Source organism: Leuciscus leuciscus, assembly GCF_965113295.1.
Source record: "Leuciscus leuciscus genome assembly, chromosome: 3".
NCBI lineage: Eukaryota > Metazoa > Chordata > Actinopteri > Cypriniformes > Leuciscidae > Leuciscus > Leuciscus leuciscus.
This window is the reverse complement of record NC_138727.1, coordinates 9,997,831-10,023,941: the sequence shown is the minus strand read 5'-3', so window position 1 is coordinate 10,023,941 and position 26,111 is coordinate 9,997,831. Positions and strand designations below refer to the sequence as shown.

At 37.2% G+C, this 26,111-nt stretch overlaps 1 protein-coding gene across 4 annotated transcripts in view; it reads left to right on the top strand.

The window, feature by feature from the left end:
- trpc5a (transient receptor potential cation channel, subfamily C, member 5a) overlaps positions 1–26,111 on the top strand; it is a 74,756-nt gene that overhangs the window by 6,369 nt on the left and 42,276 nt on the right. For all 4 annotated transcript variants that reach the window (XM_082163617.1, XM_082163614.1, XM_082163615.1 and 1 more), the window contains exons 2-3: positions 7,859–8,256; positions 17,137–17,658. In XM_082163617.1, coding sequence (XP_082019743.1) covers positions 7,870–8,256; positions 17,137–17,658 — 909 coding nt within the window. In that variant the 5' untranslated portion in view covers positions 7,859–7,869. The remainder of the gene's footprint in view (positions 1–7,858; positions 8,257–17,136; positions 17,659–26,111) is intronic.

Below are 26,111 nucleotides of genomic sequence, written 5' to 3'. Positions count from 1 at the left end.
AAATGACAGAGGTTTCCTCTAAATGTTAACTGTAGGGCACGACATATTGACCACGATAATAAAATACGACATCAGAAAAACAACAGAAGCTTGAAAAGGGAAGGTTGTCAAGGAAATCTCTGTGGTTGCTTTTAAAAAATTGAAGTTTAATGTTCATTCAGGCCTTGTGCACTAGGTTGTAAGACAGATAGACAGACATAGATTGACAGATAGACAGACAGATCATTCATGTGGAGTTTTCAAAGGAGTTTTTTCATTTTTTTCCCCCAATTTCTTATTCGTCTTTGCTGACAGGTTTAGACTGTCTCTCTCTCTCAACACACACATCACAGAAAAGAGTCTAATTGGATTACAGTGGCGTAAACGTGGCATCCTTCGCAGTCGGCTGTTGTTTTGTAGCCGTGCTTAAATTTCTGATGTCTCTAATATCCGTAAATGTCTTCCCAGTTGCATGCCATCCCTGCCAGCTTGTTCCTCTTTAGTTACGACATAAGCTATATGTGCTAATCTCACTGCTTCCCATAATTCAAGGAAACTGCCCCCAAGACACAACTGTGCTGTGTCAGGGCCATTTTTAAATGAATTTACTCATCTCAAAGGACCAGACAAGCCCAAATGAATTCTTACGAGCGTCTGTGTTTGATTCTCTTGAGGTTTCTCCTGAGAGATCCATACTCTCTGTCTGATCCAATCTGGAAAATACTCATCGATGTATTGATTTAATCAGTGTGCCCATTCGGACCTTGTCAGCGGCTTTTCATTGATCGTACAAGTTAAAGTTATTTCCCCTCAGAGCACAGTTTGTTTCTTTTTACTGCGGTTAAAAACAGGGAAAACAAAAAGCAATTCTGCAAGACAATGTTACAGTGGGGTTCAAAAAGCCTGAGACTATTAGTGAAAATGTTGCGTTATCAGCATAAAATAAGTTTAGTCAAAAGTTGATGTGAAAAATGCATATGAATTTCAGGGTTCCTCAAATCCGGTCCTGGAGGGCCACTGCCCTGCAGAGTTCAGTTCCAGCCCTAATCAAAGTCTTCACAGTTACTAAGATTACAGGTACCAGGTGTGTTTGATCAGGGTTTTGAGCTAAACTCTGCAGGAAAGTGGACATCCAGGGCTGGATTTGAGGAACCCTATCTTAGTATTTGGCATTTCTCTCTTCTCCCTTCTCCCAAACCCCAATGATCCACATTTTACACAAACAGACCAAAATGTACTTTGTATAAAGGATTGTGACAAATTGATTAGTGACCTACTGTTCTTTTGTAAAATATTTCACATACTGTTCTGGTACAGATAATGTGGTTCATTATTGCATTAAATTAATGAATGATTTTGTTTGATGATATGGAAGGAAGTATTACTAAGTTAAGGCATTCCAGAATGACTCTCATTCCAACCAGAGAAGCGCAGTCCACTTCAGATAGATCACTGGGGAATGTCCTGCACACTTAGTTTACGTCTAATTTATCAGCTAATGTTTGGCCCAGCTTATACTCTAATGATATTCCTCAGAGATACGCAGCCCTTAGAGGACTGAGAACCACAGATTAATTACACAATTAAGCCATCTGCGATTAGACTGCAGAGATAATTGCTCGGTCAGAGTGGTGCTTTGTAGTGGAGTCACTGAGGCTGTCCAAAGCATGACTTCCTTTTATCTTCTCATCAGGGTAAGAAGCAGGGTAAAGTTTATGGGTCATCCATTGTTAGAAATCATTATACAGCAACCACATGAAAGTAAAAGAAGCCTAAAGAAAGAATGCAAAATAATGAAATCTATTACATAAATGAATTATATAGATTTTATTATGAACGCTTACTCATGTATGTTTATTTTTTTAAATTATTTTATTTTAATTTTATTGAACCTTATAATGTTTAGTCAGAATTACATAACTCAGTCTTCCGGTGAAAACGACAGACTTCTTTCTAGTGACATAGCCATCTTTCCGCAATCATTTAGTGTGCTTAAACTCCGACACTCCACATTTGACAAAAAAGCATGCATTCATGTCTTAGAGATTCATAACTCAGGTAATCAGTTACCCCTTTAAATCCCAACACACCACATATTAATCTTGTGCAAAAACACAAAATAACACTTATTTTCAACAATTATGCTCTTTATTCAGTCTGACACAAAAACATGGTTGGAACTACTGCTGCAACTTATTCATTTTATGTTCATCTTTATATAATCAGTTATTAAGTTCACATAACTTTTTTTTATTAAGTTGAATGAACTTTCAGTAAAAATGTTTGTGAGATTAACTACTTTCATTTAGTTAACTTCACTGTTCGCTTTTAAAGTGTAATTAAAGGGATGGTTCGGAGTAAAATCAACCTAGGGTCCTTTGCACCATGACCTCGAGCCAAAGTTTGTAAGTACATCAGGAGTATATTTAAATAACACTTGCCTGACGGCTCATGCTACTGCTAACCCGGACGTCTACGTCACTTAAGTGATTTGGGAAAAGCACATAAAAGTCCTGGCAGAAAGCGATGCATAAGGATGTAGTGTACGACGCCCAGTTCCAGGAATGCACCAATATTTTGTTGGTGGTACCAGTTTGCAACAATTATTAGTTATTTAACACTTAACACACAACAATTAACACTTCGGAAAAAAATTTATTCTAAATTACACTACATCCTTATGCATCTGGTGGTATCTGAGAGAACTTTCAAATCGGCCAATTTACAAAAACGCAAGGTACAGGGGATGTGTAGAACTTTGTAAATGTCAAAACGTCTCACTTCTATGGCTATCAGCAGAGCTTTCATCTGAGTTCTGCAGGAGGAGATTCCATTCTCTATAGGAAAGCATATACAACTCACTTCTCAGTTCTTACAATCTCTACAATCTTTGCTTTTCAGACTAACCAGCAGCATTCTAACACAATGGTTTTTTTTTTTTCCTAAAGCAACCAGAATCCATTTAGAAAACATCACTGATCCTGGACCTGTTCGCCTGTGTATGCGCCTATCCAGTATCTAAAAATTAGCATTAAGGAGCAGAAAGCTGTGTGGGTGTACCAGCTGCAGTGGGGGCAAGTGCACTGATGTGTTCACCAGCATCGGATTAACATGGTGTGGATATTTAGAGAGGTTGAGAAAAAGAACTTGGATTTAGTGCTAAAGTTGCAACTTGTTATTTGGAAAAATTATTGTTAGGTACCACAGGCTTTCTTTCTATAAAAAAATTGAAGTCGCTATGTAACGGAAGTAGATATTTTCTTCCATATTGTGACGTACATCTGAGTGAAAGTGATTATCAAAAAAGAGAAAAGTAGGGCAATTAATTGGTGGTTGATTGGATGGTTGCAGATGTGAATGTGTTTAAAGCCAGATGTGAAAGCCTGTTTAAGCGGACTAAACGATTCGAGAAGTCCAGCATGTCAAGAAGTCTATCATTTCATCATGTTATATTTAGATTTTTTTTTTAAAGAAACATGCATGGATAAATAATTTACACAATAATTCTATTTCATGGCAACTTTAAGTGCAAATGCAATTGACAAACATTGACAAGCTAAAATAATTCTATTAAATTAAGTCATAGTTACTGTAGTTCCCCTGTAAAAAACCCAGACATTATAATAACATGACATTATGTTATTAGTGGATTATAGAGGATCTGCATCTATTAGACACTGGTTAGACCCCATAATATAAAATTCAACGCAACGTGTAAATTGGGTGCTAATGAGTCTGAATGTGCTGATAAGTGTGTGTGTGTGTGCATATGTGGTGTCAGCTGAAGTGAGACCATATGGAAGACGCCACCTGGTGTGTCTGTTCATCTTCTTCAGAGAAGAAGATCAAAGCAAGACACAACATCATCACCGAGTCAATCACAGTAATTACTCAAGTCTTCCCATTTATTCGGAAATTAGAGGGATATCTTTCATTGCTGACCGGTACACTTTGGAATGAGTAGAGATGAACTGCTGGTAAACTGGATTTTTTTTTTATTCCACTGGTTTGCTTACCAATAACACTAAACTGTGAGAAAAACAAAACAAAGAAATATGTATCCTGTTTCCTGACCAAACGGCAACTTATGTAAGGTTTCCTTAAAGGGATAATTTGGGTTTAGTTTATGGGCCGCATCTGTAAAAATGCATGCTGTTGATTACCACAAACAATAATTTCAACCTTCAGTGTGTATAATTGAAAGAGAAATGCTTTTATAAGTGTATTACCATAATAGCAGCCTAGCAGGCAAGTGGTTCAACTGCAATAAATGTTTAATGTTTAGTATTGCTCACCTACACTGTATGTAGAGAGTTCTATCCGATTTTTAAGTGAATATAATGGCCAGCTAAAAATGTAAATCTAGGTCCATGTGAAGATATCCGGAATACCATGGGAAAGATGTGACGTAACTACTCATAACAAACTGTTTACATGGAGCTAACAGCCAAGTTTTGCGAACTACACCCACAGGAATTACACTAGAAAGGCACAATCAGAGGTTCTTCCAGCAAGTCACTTCAAAAATATTTTACAGATTTTTTTTTCCCACCTCGACAGCATTTCCACAGATACTGTTCTTAGACGTAATAGTTGTAAATAATGTTCATTTAACATTTTATATATGTACAAATACTGTATTATCTTCTATCTAAACCACAATTTTGTCCACACATAGCAATCAAGTACGTTTAGTTAGTAGTTTTGACAACTAAATGTAAAAGTAATCGATTTGAGTAGGCAGTCCGATTTTGGAGCATTTACACTTGTGGTCTTTGCCTCTTAAGAGTGTGTGGATGTGAAAAGTTGTGTTCCCTGTTTATTATCTTGTCAGAAATAGGGGTACAGTAGGAGTCCATTTCTGTCCCCCAAGGTACAATCTACACTAACGTACCCTTTATTATTGGACCTCAAGGTACATATATGTACCTTTTTGAGGGTCAAAAAGCATTAAAAGGTACATATATGTACCGTTTCTTTTAAAGGTTAAGGTACAATATTGTACCCTTGAGGGTTCAGCCCCAGTGACAAGCCATTGTCCCCCTAAAGGTACAATTATGTACTTTATTTTCTGAGAGTGAGCTGCGTCCAAAATCGCATACTTTCTTCAGTAGGTACTTATTTTGAATAAGTAATTAATAAAGACCGCTAAAAAAAGTATAGTATGAGTGTGTGTAGTATGAATGTAATCCAGACATACTACTTCAGCAATGTTGTCATTATAATGTGACCCTACCAGCACCAATTGCATCTCTTCACTGCCATTCACAAATCCTCTCCCGTGGCCTCATGGTACAGTAAAATGTATGTACACTTCAGAATCTCGTAGGAAGTAGTAAGTAGGTCATCCAGGTACTTTTTGCCTATTCCTTTATGAGTACTGTGAATTTGGACATACTTCTTTTGTCACATACTGTTTTTCGCCTACTATATAGTAGGGAAGTATGCGATTTCGGATGCAGCCATAGTTTCTAGGGATGGGACGAAATATCGTTTGACAAAATATCGCGATACAGAACGTGACGAAACGCATCGAGGTCGAAAAAAATGGATCGCGAAATAAAGATAGATGGCACTGCTGCATGATTTGCGTAGTATATAAATAATTTAGTGTATTATATGTGTGTGTATGTATATGGGGCAGACATACAGTTGGTGGCAGGCTGGCAGCACCATCTGCTGATCAAGCAGGGTAAAACTAAATGAAAAAAAAAATTATATCCGGGGAACGGTGCGGTACGTCGTCACGTCAAGACAGCGGTTTGTTTCTCACAGTAAACTGCCATGCAGGCTAGAATTGCGAAACATTATTGGATAATTCTTATAATTTACATTTCTCTGGGCCAATCGGAATCTTAGCACTTGCGTCATAATCTTGAAGCACACACACATACCGTGCGAGTCTAATGGAAACTCACGCATGAATTTTCCTGCAATGAACTTGTTTTAGCGCCCGCCAAAGTGAATTTTTGTCCCGCCAAAGTCTTATTTGATCGGTGAGTAATGTAGATGAACGGCTGCGTTTGTGACAGGGCGCATGTTTTAACTAAAAGAACGAGCAGAGAGAGAGAGAGAGCCGGTCGCGCGCGCGCACTCTCTGTGTAAACGACTTCACCGTCTCCAAACTAGGCGCTGTGTTGCTCTCTCTCCCTCGCACATATTAATCAAAATAAATCGACACGGTGGTAAAAGGTCGGAAGACCAAAGTTTCGTGTGGAGCATTCGGATATTTTTTTCCCCTGAATTATACTGCTGGGTGTGAATTGTGCTAAATAAGTTTCCTTATCTTCTCTGAAAAGCGTTCCGGACATTCAGCTGACATAAAACAACACTTTAATTAAACGAAATAAAACTATACTGTGATGAAATGTTTTCTATGTTGACAACTTGACACAAATCTTGGATGTCCATGTCCTAACTGCTGGGATAATCACACAACGCGCACGACACGTCCAATTCGCGAACTAATAATGACTCCTTTGAACCGATTCATTTTAATGAATCGTTAAAACAACTGATCTTTCCAACAGTGAACTCAGGAGACGTCTGAATCGGTGTATAACTAATCAGTAACACTTTACAATAAGGTTCTATTTATTACATACATTATATAAAAAGTACAGTTTGCTAACTCAAGCTTAAACTTTAAAATAAATAAAACCACTTTTTTTAAAAAGCATTTTAAACATTTTTCCACACAGTGCTATCAAGAATCGATAAGAGAATCGTTAAAGAATTGGATCGATAATCAGAATCGTTGGCATTATTATTGATAAAATCTTATCAAATCCCATCCCTATGTGAAGACAGTAAAATTATAATCAAACATTAAAGAACATACATAAATAAAAAGATGCTAACATGAGGTCTTATTGTGTCACTGTCAGTCTTGTTACATCTGTGCAAAACTAGGGTATGCAGATTAATTATTATTATTATACATCATCAGCATGCATTGATTAATCCCATGGCATGTATAAGAAAAAAAAGTTAGTCTGCACTACCTTTTTTTTTCTTTTTTGTTCTTTTTTGATATCGTATCGTGACGTATCGTATCGTGACCCTGGCATATCGAGGTGCATCGTATCGTGAGTTTAAGTGTATCGTCCCATCCCTACCATTTTTAGACTGTTGACTGAGTTGACTGCATATGATTTTGATTCTGATTAATCCTTCCATACACTCTTCCATCAGACACTTGTATAAATATCTGTTTAAATATGAGTGTGCCATTAAAGATACACCAAATATCAGTAAAATAAGGAATGTAATAATGATTTAAATGATCACTGCACTCTTTGTCTAAAGGACTTCCCCTGAAGCAAGGGTGACACAAGAGTGCGATAACACCATCATGTTTCAACACAAATGTATTTGCTCTACTTCTTTTGATAGACACCTGAGGTATACATGTGTGTGGTTAGTATTTCACAAAAAGCATAGCAAATGGCTCTTCAGTTGTGGCCTAACTGAATTACTGGCACCACAGTATGACTGAACATAATAACAGATATAGCTGTTATTTGTGACCATGTTGTGGCCATTAAGAAAAATGACTTGATGCATCAGTCACTCCCGGAAACGTATAAAAAAAGAATTACAAGTGAAACCGGGCCTAAGTCTTTTTTTAGATGTAGTGAACATAAAGGTCACCAATTCATTTCCCACATCCATCTACAAGTATCTCTGATTGAAATGTAAACTTCAACGAGCATATCTTAATGCATTTCAAGATCATAGAAATGACTTATGTGGAATGATAATATATAATTTATAAATGTACACTATTTCCACGGACAGACAGCAAGTAATCTATTTCCTGTTTGTTAGTGAAAATTAAATGATTATAGCTTCTCTATCTCACTTTTCTTTCTTCTAGCACCATCCATCATGAATCCCATGTCACATCTATACTACAAAAAGAGCAGCTACTCTCCGTACCGGGACCGGATCCCTCTACAGATCGTCCGGGCAGAGGTAGAGCTGTCACCAGAGGAGCGTTCATTCCTTTTGGCCGTGGAAAAAGGCGACTATGCAGGGGTCCAGCATGCACTGCGTGAGGCAGAGGTCTATTACAACATTGATGTGAACTGTGTGGATCCACTAGGCCGCAGCGCGCTGCTAATTGCTATTGAGAATGAGAACCTTGAGGTGATAGAGCTACTTCTGGGTCACGGAGTGAACACTGGAGATGCTTTGCTCTACGCCATCCGCAAAGAAGTGGTGGGAGCCGTGGAGTTACTGCTGTCCCACAGGAAACCCAGTGGAGAGAAACAGGTATGTTTGTGTTTCAGACTTTATATGCATTTTCACTGCTGAAAAGAAAAGCTTTAGACTATATCATTTTTATTACTATTGGGGTCCAGGTTGGTTTATGTTGTATAGTTTCTAGTCTAGACTCGTTCTGACAATGCTGATAAGTTAGTTAACCCTGTGAAGCCTGAGATATGAAATAATTGTCAAAATAGTTTTATTGAACAGTTTATTAATCACAAAAATGTTTGACAAAATTTAGACAAAAACTTTTATTTCCCATTTAGTGAGAATGTGGAGCTCACACTCGAATGAAAAAAAACCCACCCCAAACTGAGACGAAATATGCAATTTGGTGCAGATGTTGTTATTTATATGGCCAAAAGGGAAGATGAAATTCTGATAGCTTGTAATGTAAATCAACTTGATTTTTATAACAGTATAGCAAACAACAGTAGGCTTTATAGGGTTAAGCAGCCTGATAGGTAGGCATATATCAGCTCAACATGATGGTGACCAGCCATGGTGATTTTTTCAGCTGGTTTACACTGAATACTCACCCGGTGCAATGCAACAAACTTAATTGGTCCCTCCACGTTGTGTCACAGCCAATAAGAAAACATAAGATGATTTGTATGCTGTTATGCGGAGCAGAATTATGTACCAATGAGATTTCCGTGTGAGCTGGGCTATCTAGTACAATGCAACATAAATAGAAAAGGTTAGGACAAAAAGGAATTTAACGATTCAGTATATCAGCCACTCGCACAAATAATTAAGATTAAGTGCAGTTCAGCGAGTAAGTCTTAGACCGGTCCTGAAAGTTTCTTAAACAATTGAATCCATAAATCATGAGTTTGAGATTGACCCAATTATTAAAAAGAAGAACTTATTCAAACGAGTCGAATGTGATATTGTGAATCGGATGTTTCTTGCATACAATCAGTGAGGACAACCCTATAGAACAGTGACTCTCAACCAGGGGGGCTCAACAAACATCCAAGGGGGCCTCAAGGTGACTTAAATGTATTTAAAATAAGACAAAGCAAGCATTAAAATGAGCTAAAACAACTAAAAGTGTAGATATTTCTTATTATTTGGATATTTCTAATAATGAATATACAGTACTCTAGTTATGCGAAGCTCTAAAATATTTTATTGGGTAGAAATTGTGAGTTGGAGGGCTTTAAAACATTGTTGTTGACAATGGGTGGTTGGGGCTTGAGGGACGTTTTTAAAAAACGGAACTGATACTGAATAAGAACCAGTTCTTCATTCCCACACCAATGCACCTGGTTATGACACAATATATATAAATATAGAATTTTCATATGCATTTTGTCAGTGTCCTCCTTCTTATGCAATGCCTAATCGTTGTTAGTGTGTATTGAGTGAGTGTCTGTTATTGAACAGTGTGCATGCAGGTGGGAACTGTTCATATTTGTGGTTGTACTCTATGTGCATGTGTTCGGATGAGTGGGTGTTCCAAAGCTAATAGAAAAGATGAGATGGCAGAGATTTATCTTTCAGATTTGATTTTCACCTCACGTAGCACGACAAATCTTTATTGGATTGCATTTTGTTATCCTCTAATCTTTCCCCTCATTCAATGGTAAGATTAACCTGAAATGCTTGCGTTCCTGTATTCTCACAGTTCATGTTTTGTGGCATGCTTGATTTCATAGTGGAGGATGAAGGGGAATGGAACTTCAAGAGAATTCTGCTAGCACTCTGAAAAAGGGCATGTGACAGCGGTATTCACTGTGAACCGAGGTTCGATTTGTACAGCACAGTGCCAGAAGGAAGCCACATGCACACAAAAGCTATGAATTTATCATTGCTTGAGGTTATGAATGCACTTTTTTAGGGATAGAATCAATTATGCCCATAAAATCACTCCCATCTCCGGGTGAATAGATCCAAGCACAGGAAATGCAGAATCTGCAGAAACTCACTAAATCATTTTTTTTATGCAATTGCAGAAGTCTTTACAATTCTTTACTTAATTCAGTTTCGAGATAATGGTTTGTTAACATTAAAGTAATCTGTAAACTCATTGAATTTAGTGCTTGAGTTTCTTCGTTTCAACTAGAATTTCTCACTCACGTGTAGATGTAAATCAACTCAGGAGCTCAGCTGCTGTGTGATCTGAATAATCAGATTTATTTATACTTTATCTAGTCTTATCTCACATACTGTAGTAACCTCTTGAGGTGAACAAGGTGATCAACTCAAGCTCCACTCTTCACCACAAGGGTACCCTCTAAAACACCAACTAAAGCTATCCAATCAGAGAAAACACATGAAGTGACCAGGTGTAAACAGGCCCTAAGACTTCATTTCAATATTTACTCGCCCCAGCCAGTCCCATGATAAGCAAACTGGAAATCATCTGTCCTTTTTCAGTAATGCAGTGTTATTGCCAATGAAAAATGTTCATGCAGAGGATTAATGGACTGAGTAAACTTCTGTTTAACAAATTTAAACAGACTGCATGCCGTAAAAATAAATTGTGGTAGCTTGATCAAGAATAGTTTTTATTGGCTTATTTTAATTATGTAAATTGTGCAACCAGGATTTTTTTTTAATGGAATATCCTATTTTTCCCCCCAACATGTCAACCTAATACATAATTTCAAACTATCCCTTTAAACGGAAAATTATTTTCTTATTTGGGATGAGCTCTTCAATATGTCACAAGGCAAAGAAAACTGAGCTTGTCATTTCATTTTATGTGGTATTTTTCGAATTTTGGTTGTAGCTTGCTTGCTAGTGTATAATACTGTGAACAGTAAATATTATTCTAAACACGGTTTCCTCTTGTTTATACACACTGAGGGAGGATTCAAAATTGCTGCAAGTGGTACATGGCACACATGTGGTACATAAACATTAGGTTGGAAAAAAAGTGATTCATTTATGTATAGTAAAATGTTACTTTATTTTTTTACACGCAAGTAAACAACAATGTCCTTAAAATTAAACAATAATATTAAAATGAACTGCATACCCAGCTAACTAGAGAATGTTCTCAAACATTGGCTAACACTCTGGCAAGGTTCTCTCAAGTTACGGACAAACGTTCTTCCAGTAACGTTGACAGAACACTCGTTCAAATATATGTGGTCTTGAATAATATTATCAAAACATTACCACAAAAATGTACACATTATTATGCTTTTCAAACATTACTAATTAGTTTTTTTTTTCCAGATGGTTCAGAGAACTTTCAAAAGTAATGTTCCCAAAGCACTTGAAAAATGATCAAATACAGAAAACATTCCCTTAAAAGGGACATATTATGCAAAATTCACTTTTATAAGGTGTTTGAACTCAGATGTGTGTCCACAGTGTGTGTAAACAACCAGCCTATAATGGTAAAAATTCACCCACTCCTTTTTTTATAATCCCTATAAATCATAAACAGTCTCTCCAAACGAGCAGTTCTAGATTTCCCTCTACTCTTACGTAAGAATAGGTGGAATCCCCACCCATGACTGGTGACGGTCTGCCCTATTAGCATAGATACTACCCTGAGTGAGCCGCAGCAGTCCGCCATTTCTGTTTCAGCCATTTCTGCTGTAGCAGCTGGAGATAATACAATGTTAAACATATTACAAATGTTCTGATATTGGATGTACCAATAAAGATAAGAGTCTCCATAGACTCCCAGCATCTGAGCCATTGAGGACACCATGGTTGAATTTCGGGAAAGTGTTATATATTTGTGCAAGTCATTTTACACCTGACTGCCTCACAAATGAGGGTCAGTTCAACGCTGGATTTGCACAAAAGATTAACATGACTGCACATGCTAGTCGATTAGTTGAATCAACTTAACGCCGCAACAACTAAATAAATGTATCCAGAAACTTACAGTTGCATTCTAAATGTTGTAACTTCTTCCTGAGTTTCTCCATCAGTATCCAACTCTGGGTCGAACATGTAAGGCTGAACAGCGCTACTGACAATTTCTGACATTTGGGTTGCGTGACATTCCCCAGTTTTATTGTTGCAGAAGTGAGCTGTAAAGGCTCTGCCCTTTTTTGGAAAGGGGGCCGGGGTTCATTTGCATTTAAAGAGACACGTGTTTTTGCTCACACCCAAATAGGGGCAAATTTGACAAGCTATAATAAATGACCTGTGGGGTATTTTGTGCTGAAACTTCACAGACACATTCTGGGGACTCTGGGGATTCTGAAAAGGGCATAATAGGTCCCCTTTAATGTTTTCTGTAAGCTTCACAATAACCAAGAAAACGTAAAAAAGACTGGACGTTTTGAACATTCTGAAAACATTCAGAAATAACTTTTCATAACTTAATGAGAATGTTAGCAAAATGTTCTTAGAACATATTTTTGTTTGCTGGGTTACCCCAATAATAAGCAAAATGATTAAGATGAGAGACTGAATATTAACATTTCTGAATGTTTCTGGTAAACATTTTTGAAGTCAATAAATCAATGTTTTATATATTTGAATTTTATTATATGTTGAATTTGCTCAAAGTCTAGAGTGACCGCCCCATTAGAGTGAAGATGCAGGAGACATGAATTATTTTATAGCTCTTTTGTAATTCTACAGCTTCACTGACTTACAAATGAGCAGCGATGATATTTATGCAGCTCCAGGTAGCTTTGGTGCTCCCTCTTGGATTAGACATACACAGTTTTATGAAGTGAAGTGCTACATAACATCACTAATACTGTTCAGAAGAGAAGCACAGGCTTCCTATACTTTTGATGTTAGAGTGAACAAGCATTAGGGGAAATAAAGCCGGTAGCAAGGTTTGTTCTTTTTGCTTTATTATTTGGTTTTCTAAAGTGAACTCCGTTGGTGCAGATACATCAAGTGAGATTGTTGCGGGAAGTGCCGTGGGGCCTAAATTGGAATCAAGCCCATGTACCATGTGCTTGCCATTCGCAGAGCATGGGCTATTTTGCATTGCTATCACTATAGCAACCCTTGCAGCCACTCGGGAGTTCTGGGCGAGGACTGTTATACTAATGGACTGAAAATAAATCTCAAAATAAAATGCATTTGCAAACCTCACTTAATCACTGGCGTGTAGCACCGCCATACCACAAATCATATTTCTGTAATGTTCTCATGGCAGATATGGCTGTCTTTATGATAGGATTGAGTATTTTGGTCATATACTGGCACTTAAAAATTAATTAATGGCGTCATGCTTATGATATCCTTTTAAGTGTGTTTGTGTATTCACATGTCTTTAAAAGTAAAGCCCTTGACTCCTAAACAAAGGTAAACAATCAGTGTAAAAAGGGAAGGAATTACAAAAAGGTTCATGAGAAGACCTCTGAATGACTGTGGATGTGATGGATGGGGAGAAAAGATACAAATGGTGTGAAAGACATAAAGAAGGAGAGATGAAAGATAGGAAAGGCTCTAACTGGCTTGAGGTTCATCATTCTGACAACTGCAAGGACAGCATGATATATAAGCAGTTCTCCTCCATCATCGCTTGTTTCTTTGTTCACTCATCCTGTAAACAGTCTTTCTGTCATGTATCTTGTGTAGCCTCCCTCTTTGTGAGGAGGGGCCTTGTAAGGAGTGTAAGGCAGAGGAGGCGGGGCCTTGAACTGTCTGATGTCATGTTCTGGAACCTTCTGTTTTTAACCACTTCTCATTTCTGTCAAATGAACATTTCTTCTTTCATCTCTAAAAACATGCGTCAAAATATAAAGCTCCAGTCTTAGCTACTCCCGCTAACATGCGTATATTGTGTATTTGGTCCACTCCCTCTATCTTTATTCTGTTTTTTATTCAATTCTAAAATCCTTAAAGGGATAGTTCACTTTGAAATTAATTTTTGGTATGTTTTAGCTTACCTCAAAGGCATCCAAGATGTAGGTGTCTTTTTTTTCGGAGTAGTTTCAATTTTGATATTTTTAGGTCAAACCGTTCTTGTCTGTCAGTCATATAATGCAGGTCTATGGTCACTGTCTCAAAACAGCATGCACAAAGTCCAAATTAAACAATTCCCCATCGTCCAAATTAAACAATTCCCCATCGTAAGTACACATTGATGGCTTAAGACACGAAACGAGCGGTTTGTGTGAGAAAACGAACAGTATTTATATAGTTTTTGTCCTCTTGTAAACACACACACCCAAATGATCAGAGGACGCGGGTGCTTCGGTCTGCGCAAGCGCCGGAAAGCGTCAGAGGGCGCGGGCGCTTCGATCTGCGCAAGCGCCGGAAATTATCTCTCGTGAATCCACACTGTCTATTACTATTATTATTATTATTAGGCTAGTAGTAGTAGTAGTATCATTGACTGCACCCTTATGAGTAGTACACATAGTTTCACATTGGTTTGACTAGCAGCTGCTTAGTATAGGCTACACATATCTTCTCTTCTTATAACATATCTTATAACTCTCTCATGTAAAACCATTCTTACCAAATATATGGTGCAGAAATACATTTTATTGCTCATTTCATGTAATGCCAGCTTTACAAATACAAAGGACACATACAAAGACGTTGTTCACATACCTCCGTTGGATGAGAAAACACCATAGGCACAGCTGATGATGTCAGTACTATGCGATCCTCTCCTTGGTTTATAAAATCATCAGGGGAAAAATGATCGCTGCAGACCCTCCTCAACTTTAGTACGTTTATGGGTGTGTTGATATCCAGCCGAAGAGCGATCAACCATAACTTCAAGAGGGAAGGATTATAAATTGGGAATTCGTGAAAACTCACCACTCCCGGATGAGTTTGCGCGAGCATACGAAATTGTTTTCTTTTACGTCGGTTTAAACATCCTGGATAAACGCAAATTAGAACCATTTCGATTAGCCGTCTTACCTACAATCTCTGTTCTGTGTAAACAATGAGTGACGTACACGCGCGAGAGATTATTTCCGGCGCTTGCGCAGATCGAAGCGCCGCGCCCTCTGACCTTTTCCGTCGCTTTCCGGCGCTTGCGCAGACCGAAGCACCCGCGTCCTCTGATCATTTGGGTGTGTGTGTTTACAAGAGGACAAAAACTATATAAATACTGTTCGTTTTCTCACACAAACCGCTCGTTTCGTGTCTTAAGCCATCAATGTGTACTTACGACGGGGAATTGTTTAATTTGGACGATGGGGAATTGTTTAATTTGGACTTTGTGCATGCTGTTTTGAGACAGTGACCATAGACCTGCATTATATGACTGACAGACAAGAACGGTTTGACCTAAAAATATCAAAATTGAAACTACTCCGGAAAAAAAGACACCTACATCTTGGATGCCTTTGAGGTAAGCTAAAACATACCAAAAATTAATTTCAAAGTGAACTATCCCTTTAAGTCTTATTCATTGGGTGCGTCCAACTTCGCTTTTAGACATACTCTTACAAACTACTAAGTGCCACAATTTTTGAAGTGAGTTCCACTTTTTCAAGTGGGTGAGGGAAGTTTATGTGGATAGTCCCTTGTCCCCTCGATTTTGACCGAGGGAGCCAATCTACTCCGATGTACACTTCAAGCAGCTCTTATCCCACAATTCAACTTGATTGTCGTCATAGCAATCGCGCTTAACTGTAGCGTATAATAAATATTAATTATTTTGAGAATTAATCCCATAATAGTGTATAATATATTAATTATCTTGATATTTAATCGCATTTACCTTATGTTCACAGTCAAAGTTTATACTATTGATATTTTTTTCTGTTTGTGTAATAAATTTTTTCTCCAACAGCTATCTATAGGATTTTATATATTTTCTCCAACAACTCATACGCATATAGAATTGTATATAAAACACATAAGTAAAAAAAAGGGTTTAAATAATAAATCAGCTCCATAGTGAATTCCAAGTGATCAAGGGCTTAGTGCGTTCCATTTAAACCTTATGTACTAGTTCCGCCAGTAATGGGCACTCGTGCAACGTAAATAATGATGCACTTTCGAATCCACGAGAGGGAGGGAAGTTAGCCAGTAAAGGAAGAAAAACAAAAAGTTAGCCAGTAAAGGGCATAACAATTTGTAGTGGAACGCAGCCAAGGAGAGAGTTTGAAGCTCTTTTTTGTATCTTTTTAATTGACTCACTACAAAGAACCGGTTCATAAGAGTCACACTGTGATTGTTGTTACTTGCAGATAGATGATTTCGAATGAAATCTCTTAAATGGCCACACATTTCTGGTCTTTTGTCAATGGAGACTAGATTTAAAATTATTGTCACACATTTTTATTTTTGTCAAAAGTCTTCATAAGAAAGCATCTAATAGAGATTGATGCAAAATCGCTCTCACGGACACAGAAGCAATACGCTTCAGTGAACGCTTGGACTCACGCATTAATTGCATTTGTAATTTGAAGATTAATTTGTACAGCACTCTTTTAGGGAAAGGTTTATTGAACTGACAGACAGCATGCAAAAATACAGTCAACCAATCCTGCCCAATTCCTACTCAGAGGAGACACACGTGAGATCATAATTTTAACGGTAAAAGACTGTAAAAGTGCTACGTTAAAAACCTGTTCATTGGTTAAAGGTACAGTAAGTTCCCTTACACTATACAGTGAAAAACTGTAATAGATATAATGGGACAGTCATGTAATTTTACAGTAAAATATTATAACTGGTCTGGCAACCGCAGCTGCCGTTATTTCAGATTTTTGTTGGGCCTTTTTCACTGACTAGTTAAAGTCTCCATTTGTTCTTAATTTAATCTTATGGCTGGTACAGCAATCAACTGGGATATTAGAGAGCTGGCTGCACTCTTGTTCAGTCATCTGTATTCTGCTGCTTTAGTTTGTGTTTGCATGCAGTGCAGGTTGGTGGATTGCCATAATGATAGACTCGCAGCAGCTTGTGCAGGTGAAACGCTCCATGAATCTTGTGTTTTTCACACTTTCGTTCTCGTCCCCTCTTTCTCAGGTTCCATCATTATTGATGGACGCCCAGTTTTCCGAGTTCACACCTGACATCACTCCCATCATGCTCGCCGCCCACACAAACAACTATGAGATCATCAAACTCCTGGTCCAACGCAAAGTCACCATCCCTCGGCCGCACCAGATCCGCTGTGACTGTGTGGAGTGTGTGTCCAGCTCTGAAGTGGACAGCTTGCGTCACTCTCGGTCCCGTCTCAACATCTATAAAGCGCTCGCCAGTCCCTCTCTCATCGCCCTCTCCAGCGAGGATCCCATCCTAACCGCCTTTAGATTGGGCTGGGAACTGAAGGAGCTCAGTAAAGTGGAGAACGAGTTTCGACAAGAGTACGAGGAGCTTTCTCAACAGTGTAAGCTCTTTGCTAAAGACCTGCTGGACCAGGCACGTAGCTCCCGTGAGCTGGAGACCATCCTCAATCACCGTGATGACCAAAGCGAGGAGCTGGACCCGCGAGAGTGCCGAGACTTGGCCAAACTCAAGCTGGCCATTAAATATCACCAGAAAGAGGTGAGGAAACTTCCATTAGCTTCTTGAATAAACCTGTTGCTGGTCATTTCTACCCAGGCTGATGTTGAACGTACAATGGGAGATTTCTCCTTCACTTTATTGAATGATGCTTTTGGAGAAAGTGTCTATTACTGTGAGTTTGGCTGTTTTTTGCAATTGTATCTGAGATTTCCCTCCTGTCATGGACATACATTACTTCTGCTTGCTATGGCTTCAGCATAGGCAGCACAGAAACCTCACTTGAAGATTATGTGCGAATCTCAAGGAAACAAGTCCATTAAAACATTATCTTGAAATTTCACCCCCAAATCCAAAGGAATTTTATAGTTTTGCAGAAAATAATGAAGCCTTTTATTTTTTTTATGTCACATTTTTAGGAGGGAAATGTATGTAATTGTCAATACCAATAATGCATCTGCATACGTTTTTTTCTTTTCGTTTTTCTTAATTCTCAGTATTCACTTTAGTTATTCTTATAATATATATACATTTAAATCAACATAAATTAAAAGCAGTACAAAAATGCTACAGTGTAGTATATATACTTTATAAAAAAAAAAGTACATTTATATTTCTATTTATAATTTTTTATTTAATTCATTATAATGTAATTGTAATGCAGTTTCAGAAGAAAACATTGTCTCGATTTTTTTTTATTACATTTTTTATAAAAATAGGCTTCATATTATTTAAGCAAAATAGAATTTTGGGGTGAAATGTTGGACATGTTCTTAAAGGGTTAGTTCACCCAAAAATGAAAATTCTGTCAGTAATTACTCACCCTCATGTTGTTCCAACCGCGTAAGACCTTCGTTCATCTTCGGAACACAAATTAAGATATTTTTGATGAAATCTGAGAGCTGATAACTTCTCCGTAGGCTGCTAGGTGGCCCAAACTTGCTGGCCCAGAAAAGTTATTAAAGAGATCGTTAATATAGTCCAAGTGACTACAGTGGCTCAATCTTAAGTATATCAAGCGACGAGAATACTTTTTGTGCGCAAAAACAAACAAAAATAACGACTTTATTCCACTATTCATTTCCTTCTCTCTGGGCCTCGTAAGTGTTTTTGCGCAGCGCGTCTGTGTTATACGTCACCACGTAGGCTCACTATTGGCCGACGCTGGTCATGCGTGTGACGCGCAGCGCAAAAACACTACGTGAACCAACTAGAGGCCCAGAGAGAAGAAAATGAATAGTGGAATAAAGTCGTTATTTTTGTTTGTTTTTGCGCACAAAAAAGTATTCTCGTCGCTTGATATACTTAAGATTGAGCCACTGTAGTCACTTGGACTATATTAACGATCTCTTTAATAACTTTTCTGGGCCAGCAAGTTTGGGCCACCTAGCAGCCTATGGAGAAGTTATCAGCTCTCAGATTTCATCAAAAATATCTTAATTTGTGTTCCGAAGATGAACGAAGGTCTTACGCGGTTGGAACAACATGAGGGTGAGTAATTACTGACAGAATTTTCATTTTTGGGTGAACTAACCCTTTAACAGGTTTTCGGAGATGCACCCATTTACACCATGACATTTTTTGCACTTGATATAAACATAAAAAAATTTGTTTTGCTATAACAATGCAGCATAAACACATCAAATTTGAATTGTCATGCCTTTATTGTCATTCTTGTCATTCCCTTAGGTGCATGACATAAGGCAATTGCTTCACCAACCCAAAATTTTACCAGCTAGAGAAAAATCTATCTTTTGTATGAATTTCATTGTATGGCAAAAGTCCACCCACTTTTTTGTGTTTATTCTGTACACACAATTTATTATTATTCTGCAGACCGTTGGAATATTCTCTTCTTTAGAATGTCTTGTTGGGAAAGTGCCTTTCTATCTTTCTCTCTGAACTTTGTGATCCACAGGGGGATACGATGTGTGCTGAAGACCAGAGACTTGATGAGATTAGAAAGACAGGAGATCGAGACAATGAGAAAGAAGCACTAGACAGATGAAAGACAGGAGCTTTGTTCCAAAACCTTGTGAGCTGCCACACTGCCTACTGCCTATAGACAACTGCCTTCGAAGTCAGCATCCAAATAGTCTTGGAAGTAATTTGAAACTCTCTAGACAATAGCAATCAATGCAACAAATAAATAGAGCTTTGCAATTGAGACTTGACTTAAAATTTCAAATGACACAGTACTCTAATAAACATAAAAAATACATCACACACAAATATTGGGTTAAATTTGAATTACACTGAACCATTTTTATTGACACTTCTTAGTACTGAATGTAATATACATTTAATCTACATTTCTCCTCATCTGCCATCTTGGATTTCTTTTTTTCCACTGAGCTTGTCGCAGTGCATTATGGGATTGCATTCTCCACAGAAGATCCATGATGCTGTCTTAGAATTTAGCCAAAAGAAGGCAGCATAATTAAGTTTTGAGGCCTACCTTTTGGAACAGCTTTCGTACTGGAAGCGCTCCAATGATCCCTTAAAATGCTTCCTTTGTTGGCAGATCACTAGGTTTTGGAAGAAGAAGAAAAAACAAGGGAGTGATGTGCTACAGTAGGTAGAATGTTTGCAGCATTTTCTGAACATATTTGGATGTAGACTTGCATTTGAATAAAATTTCTTTTAACATTTTGACTATTTTGCTGCTGTTGGCTTCCATCACAAAGCAAACATTTAAATCAAAAACAATATCAATGTCCAACTGAGGGTTTATTTTGGTCATACTGCATGTAATAAGTGGGATAATTTTCAGTCAGAATAAACCCTTTCAGGGCAATGGTTTGCATACTGGATTTATTTTGTGATAAAGACTGGTTTGTTGTACATAATTTCTTACTTTTTTATTACTGTTTACTTGACATTATCAAAACTTAAATGGATACTTCAGGATTTAGCGTTAAGCTTTGTATTAGTAGAAAACCTGTAGTATTTTCGAATTACCGTGCTTTCCACCCTCATATCCCCCTGAGATGAGAGATTTATGTATTTTTTGTCTGGAAAAAATCCTCCGATGACGCAAAAATCGTCATTTTGTGTCATCGGAGGATTTTTTGGCCAGAGGCTAAAGACTACAGCCAGTAGTAGGAGCTGTCCCGCATGTTTTCAACCCGCCCATAGAGGGTGGGATCTTACTCACAGAATGTACACATAGTAGTCGTCTTTCTTTGGAAGCGAAGCTAGCAGGCTCTTGTTCTGTGGAGAAAGCTGAGTAGTAGGAGAAAGCTGAGTAGTAGGGGTTACCATACTCTTTTTCCCGGACATGTCCGGCCGTCGAGATCGTCCAAAATGTCCGGGATTCGGCTTTTGCTTCCTGCACACCTTTTGTTTCAATCTAACTGAATTCATTCCGATTGGTGAATCTGAATGTAGTGTTTACATGAACGCTAAACAAATGATCGGTCGATGTGCGTTTTAACATTGCTAAGAAAATTCCCGCTCCTCCATGAGAGATGCGAGACCGGTGCGTCTCACAGGTGCCGCTCATCAGTAATCACGCCACCGGCCTCGCGCCGTTCTCCCGTGGCCCTCAGCCTCGTCCTGCTCGCCACAGTAAACATAATGAATGGCGACTGTAGAACGCAAAAGCCGAATCCCGGACATTTTGGGAGATCTCAAAATCCCGTGGAGACTCGCTAGTAGCCTAGCCTTGTTGTTTTAAACTGCGCGCTCTTACCGGTAGGGGTGGCTTGGGACAGGAGTGGCCTAGTAGGGCAGCGAAGCAAGTGCATTCTGGGAGTTGTTGTCTTTCATCCACATAAGCCAAAAATACATTTTCTGGCTTTTCTCAGTCTAGAAAGCTCCAAATTCAAAAATAATTTCACATTTCTTCTACATAAATGACCCATTTTAAATACACATTCATCTTTCCAGAGGTGAAGTATCCCTTTAAAGCACTAACATACAAGTGAGTTCAAAAGTTTTTTTTGAAAGAAAATGTATGCTTTTATTCAGCAAGGACACATTTACAAAAGTACCAATAAAGACTTTTTTGTTTGTTAAACAGAAAAATGCACAAAAACAATCTATTTTTAATAAATACTGTTCTTTTCAACATTTTATTCATCAAAGAATCCTGAAAAAAAATTATTACGTTTTCCATAAAAAATATCAGCACAACTGTTTTCAATATTGATAAGAAGAAATGTTTCTTGAACACGAAATCAGCCAATTAGAATGATTTCTGAAGGATCATGTGACACTGAAGACTGGAATAATGATGCTGAAAATTCATCTTTGCCATCACAAGAATATTATGTTTTAAAATGTATTAAAAATAGAAAGTGGTTACTTAAAATTTTAATAAAATGAAATAAAGCTAAAAGCATCTTCTGATATGTTATATATAAGATGGTATACGTTTTATATATAAAACATACAGTAAAAAAACTAAACTATATATACTGTATTTTTGATGAAACAAATGCAACCTTGGTGAGCATAAGATTCTTTTCTTGTTTTAAAATCATTAAAAAATCTTACTGACCCCAAACTTTTGAATACGTTGCAGCATGGATGAAATCTGCAGTAAACAAAAAACAGCATATGGGATACAGTGGGACTAAAGTCATAAATAAAAGGAAACATGCAAGGTCTAATACATTTTTTAAAGGCTATACTGCTTTTCAATCAAAATTGTGTGGAAAACCCCCATAATGGTACATTGGAAACCACCTCAAGTTATGTTTACTTGAGACTGTGTAAATCAATTCTAAAAACCGTCATGGGTTCTCTAGGGAGATTACAGTGATCTTTTTCTTTTTGAAACCCAAACTGTCTTGTTGCAGAACTGACACTTGTTCCAAATGGAGGATTTGAGAGCCTGTGTCAAAGCGGTTGGTTTCTCTTCCTGTCAGTCAGAGGTGAAGTTAGCCCTGGCCCTACGAGACTGCTCCAGCAATTAGCTCTAATTGTTGTGTGCACCTCAAGGAAAGCTGCTGTGAATACAGATCACAATGCTGTACGCATACGCACACAAGGGGAAGGTGGTCAAGACAGATGTGGCGCTTTGAGCCAAGACATGCTATACAGTTGAAAGAGAGATCAGGATTATTATGAGCACATTTAGTGTGCCATAATATTTGTAGTGCTAGTGATTAAAGTTTTAAGATGAGATTAAAAATGTAAAAAACGTTAGCTTGAGATTTCTAGCTAGTTACTTGAGATTTCACACAGTAATTTGTCTAATATAAATTGTTAATATGACAATGAGTCAGAGAAGATGACGGCGTAATACTGGGCTGAAATGGCGAGGAGAGTGCAGAGAATCAAATACAGCCAGACAGGCTTGCTTGAAACATCACTAAAGGTGTTTATAGTGACAGATAATGCTGCTTATGGATTTCATTATATGCTCACGAGTCACAGGTCTCAGGAAGAGCCTCTGTGCTGTTGCTTAGAGCTATCCTTTAATGGGATGATTCTTGTCTCTCTGAACCAGAACGGTCTTTTTTGTTGTTTTTGTTGCTGATAAAGGGTTGTACAACCTTGTACACAAACATTTTGCAAGACATCTACTTGGTTTCTGGATTTTCATCTTGTAGATGCAATAAGTATTACTGATACCTATGGAACAAGCTTCAAACATTAAGTATCAGTGTTATGTTAGTATTGTTTATATACTATTATAGTATTTATTCATATTTTGTATTAGTATTTATATATACATTGCTTTGACCAATTGTGGTAATTAATGCATTAATTTACACTTTTAGTTAATAAAATATGTTATTAAGAAATTAATACATTATGACACATTTAATTAATAACAATTCATATATTACTTAATATAGTAACCATATAGAATCTTTATTAGTTGCTGACGCAGTAATCATTAATTAATGGTTTAGTTCTTCATGAGTCATAACACATGATTATCTGTGCATTAGTTAAGCATGAATTAATGCATATTAGTGCACCCGTATTGTAAAGTGTTACCCAGCTTTTATTTTTATATTTTAAGTTTTTAGTTTATTTTAATTTAATACATTTTAATTTTAGTTTAAGTTTTGGTAAAAAAAAAAATACAAATCTCTATTTAGCTTTCATTTCTTTTTATTTCCATTTTTAATCTAATATTTATATTTATATTTTATTTATGCATGTTAATTTTGACATATTACAGAACCCCAAAACACAAAGTACCGGAACATGTACACTTTGTACAGTCTAAAATTCATTATTACAAAATAAACCAAGACAGGGTGATCAGGACTCTGACACGAAGCAGACATGAAAATACAAATCTATAACAAAAATTTGATCTCAGAATACAGTCAATGACCAAACATAAGCATTCTAGAGGCGCAGTGTGAATTAAAACCAAAGCATGTCATTTTTTTCAATGTTAAAATTAGTGATGACCTGAAAATCGGAATACTATTCGGCCAAAAAGAATTGAAAATAGATGCCATTTTATACTGCGTTTTTGTTCAAGTTTTCATCTTTTATTTGATATCAGCTTTATTTCAATTAGTTTTAGTTAATAACTTTGGTGTGTAACTTATCCCATGTATGAACATGAATGATACCCCGAATTATGTGGGGTTTTTTTGTGGAGAGGTGGTTACATTTCTAAGCAATCAGATTCTAGAGGCCCTTTCTATCCTTCTTCTGATGTCGTTCCCATCTCATCATTTTTTTCTCATCACCTCCTGTCCTTCCATCGTCTCTTTTTTTCTGTAATTTTGGAAGAGGGAGGAAAGTTGATTTACTGCAGTTGATTTAACCCCCCCCCTCCCCCATTCCCTCATCCCACCCCTCCGTTCATTCGCTTTTTGAATCGATAAGGATTACATACCCCATATACTCTGCGCAGCACTTTGCTCAATAACTGCTGTGCTTCAATCTCATTACCTCGCCTCTCATCTGAAATACTGCTTGAAATCTGTGCTGTATTCATGCGCATCGATAGACACAACTGCTGACGTTATAACTGTACAGAGGTGGGATCTAGGATTTGGCCAGTGTTATTGAAGGGGACTTAAAAGTGGTTGATAAGTTGATCTGTTACCACGTTGTAGGTCAGTCATGGCCAAGTTGTAGTAATTCTTTCCTATGATTTATTAATTTGTTCCCTCCTGTCGTTAAATCAATGCCACAACTTAACTGAACAAATTAATAAATCATTGGAAGAAATTCTTAGTTCGTGGCAACGATTTCTTTTTCTTTAATTTTTTACATTTCATGTCTCGGGCTCCATACACTTGGATATGCATCACAACAAAGAAGAAAAAGAAGATTTTTCTGTTTCATACTTACTTTAAAGCTTTAATGACCTCATCAAGCTGAAGTGTGTACATTTTGTAAATATTAATCTAGGACACTATATTATGCACTATGCACTGAATTATTATTATTATTGGAAACAGAAACTAAAACTAAACTTTCAGTAATTAGACTTAGCTAATTGGGTAATTTAACTCAGTTCGCTATTCAGAATTCTTGTATTCTCAAGTGATAAAGTAAACCAGTTGTAGAAAAGTTCTTCGACAGTGAGCCTCTCGATATTTCAGCCAAACAAATTTTACATATTGCTACTCTAGCATAATTTTTAGTCACGGTGATGTGCGTTCAGAGACTACATGTTTATCTGTTATAGTTTATCTACAGTATGTGCCTCAATAATCTCCTAATTTACTGCTTATTAATAGTTAGTAAGGTAGTTGTTAAATTTAGGTATTAGGTAGGATTAAGGGATGTAGAATATATGGTCATGCAGAATAAGGCATTAATATGTGCTTTATAAGTACTAATAAACAGCCAATATGCTAGTAATATGCAAGCTAATAAGTAACTGGTTAATAGTGAGAATTGGTCTCCAAACTAATGTGTAAATAAATGTGTTGTTGTTGTTGTTGCTTTTTTGGCTGAATATTTCAGTAAATGAACATACTTCAGTAAGTACCTCAGAATAGAACTCTTCAGTTTGATTAAAATAAAGACATTTCAGTCATTTTAAGACACATGAAGCATTTATCCACCCTTGTGTCATTTCAAACCTGACTTTTCTTTTCTTTCATTGGAATCAAAAAAGAGAAATTTAGCAGAAGCTGCTCTCCTTTATTCATTGAAAGTGAGTCAGGCTCCAAAAAAGACAACAACAACAACCAAAAATCACCATAAAAGTAATCTGTACACCTCGTGCACTACATTCCAAGTCTTCTGTTTCCTTGTGATAGCTTTGTGCAGGGATCAGAAGGGTTCCCCATTCACTTTTAGAGAAAAGAGCAGCTTGGGAATTGTGTTAAACATTTACTTTTATGTTCTATGGAAGACAGAAAGTCAAATGGTTTTGGACAACATGAGAGTAAGTGGATGAATTTTACGGGTGAACTATCTAAGGGGACGTTTACACGAGTCACGGCAGTTTTCAACTAAAGATTTTGGCAGTTCATTTACACGACAACAGCGTTTTGGGGGCTTGAAAATGCACATTTTTGAAAACGATACTGTTATCGTCTCCATGTAAACTACAA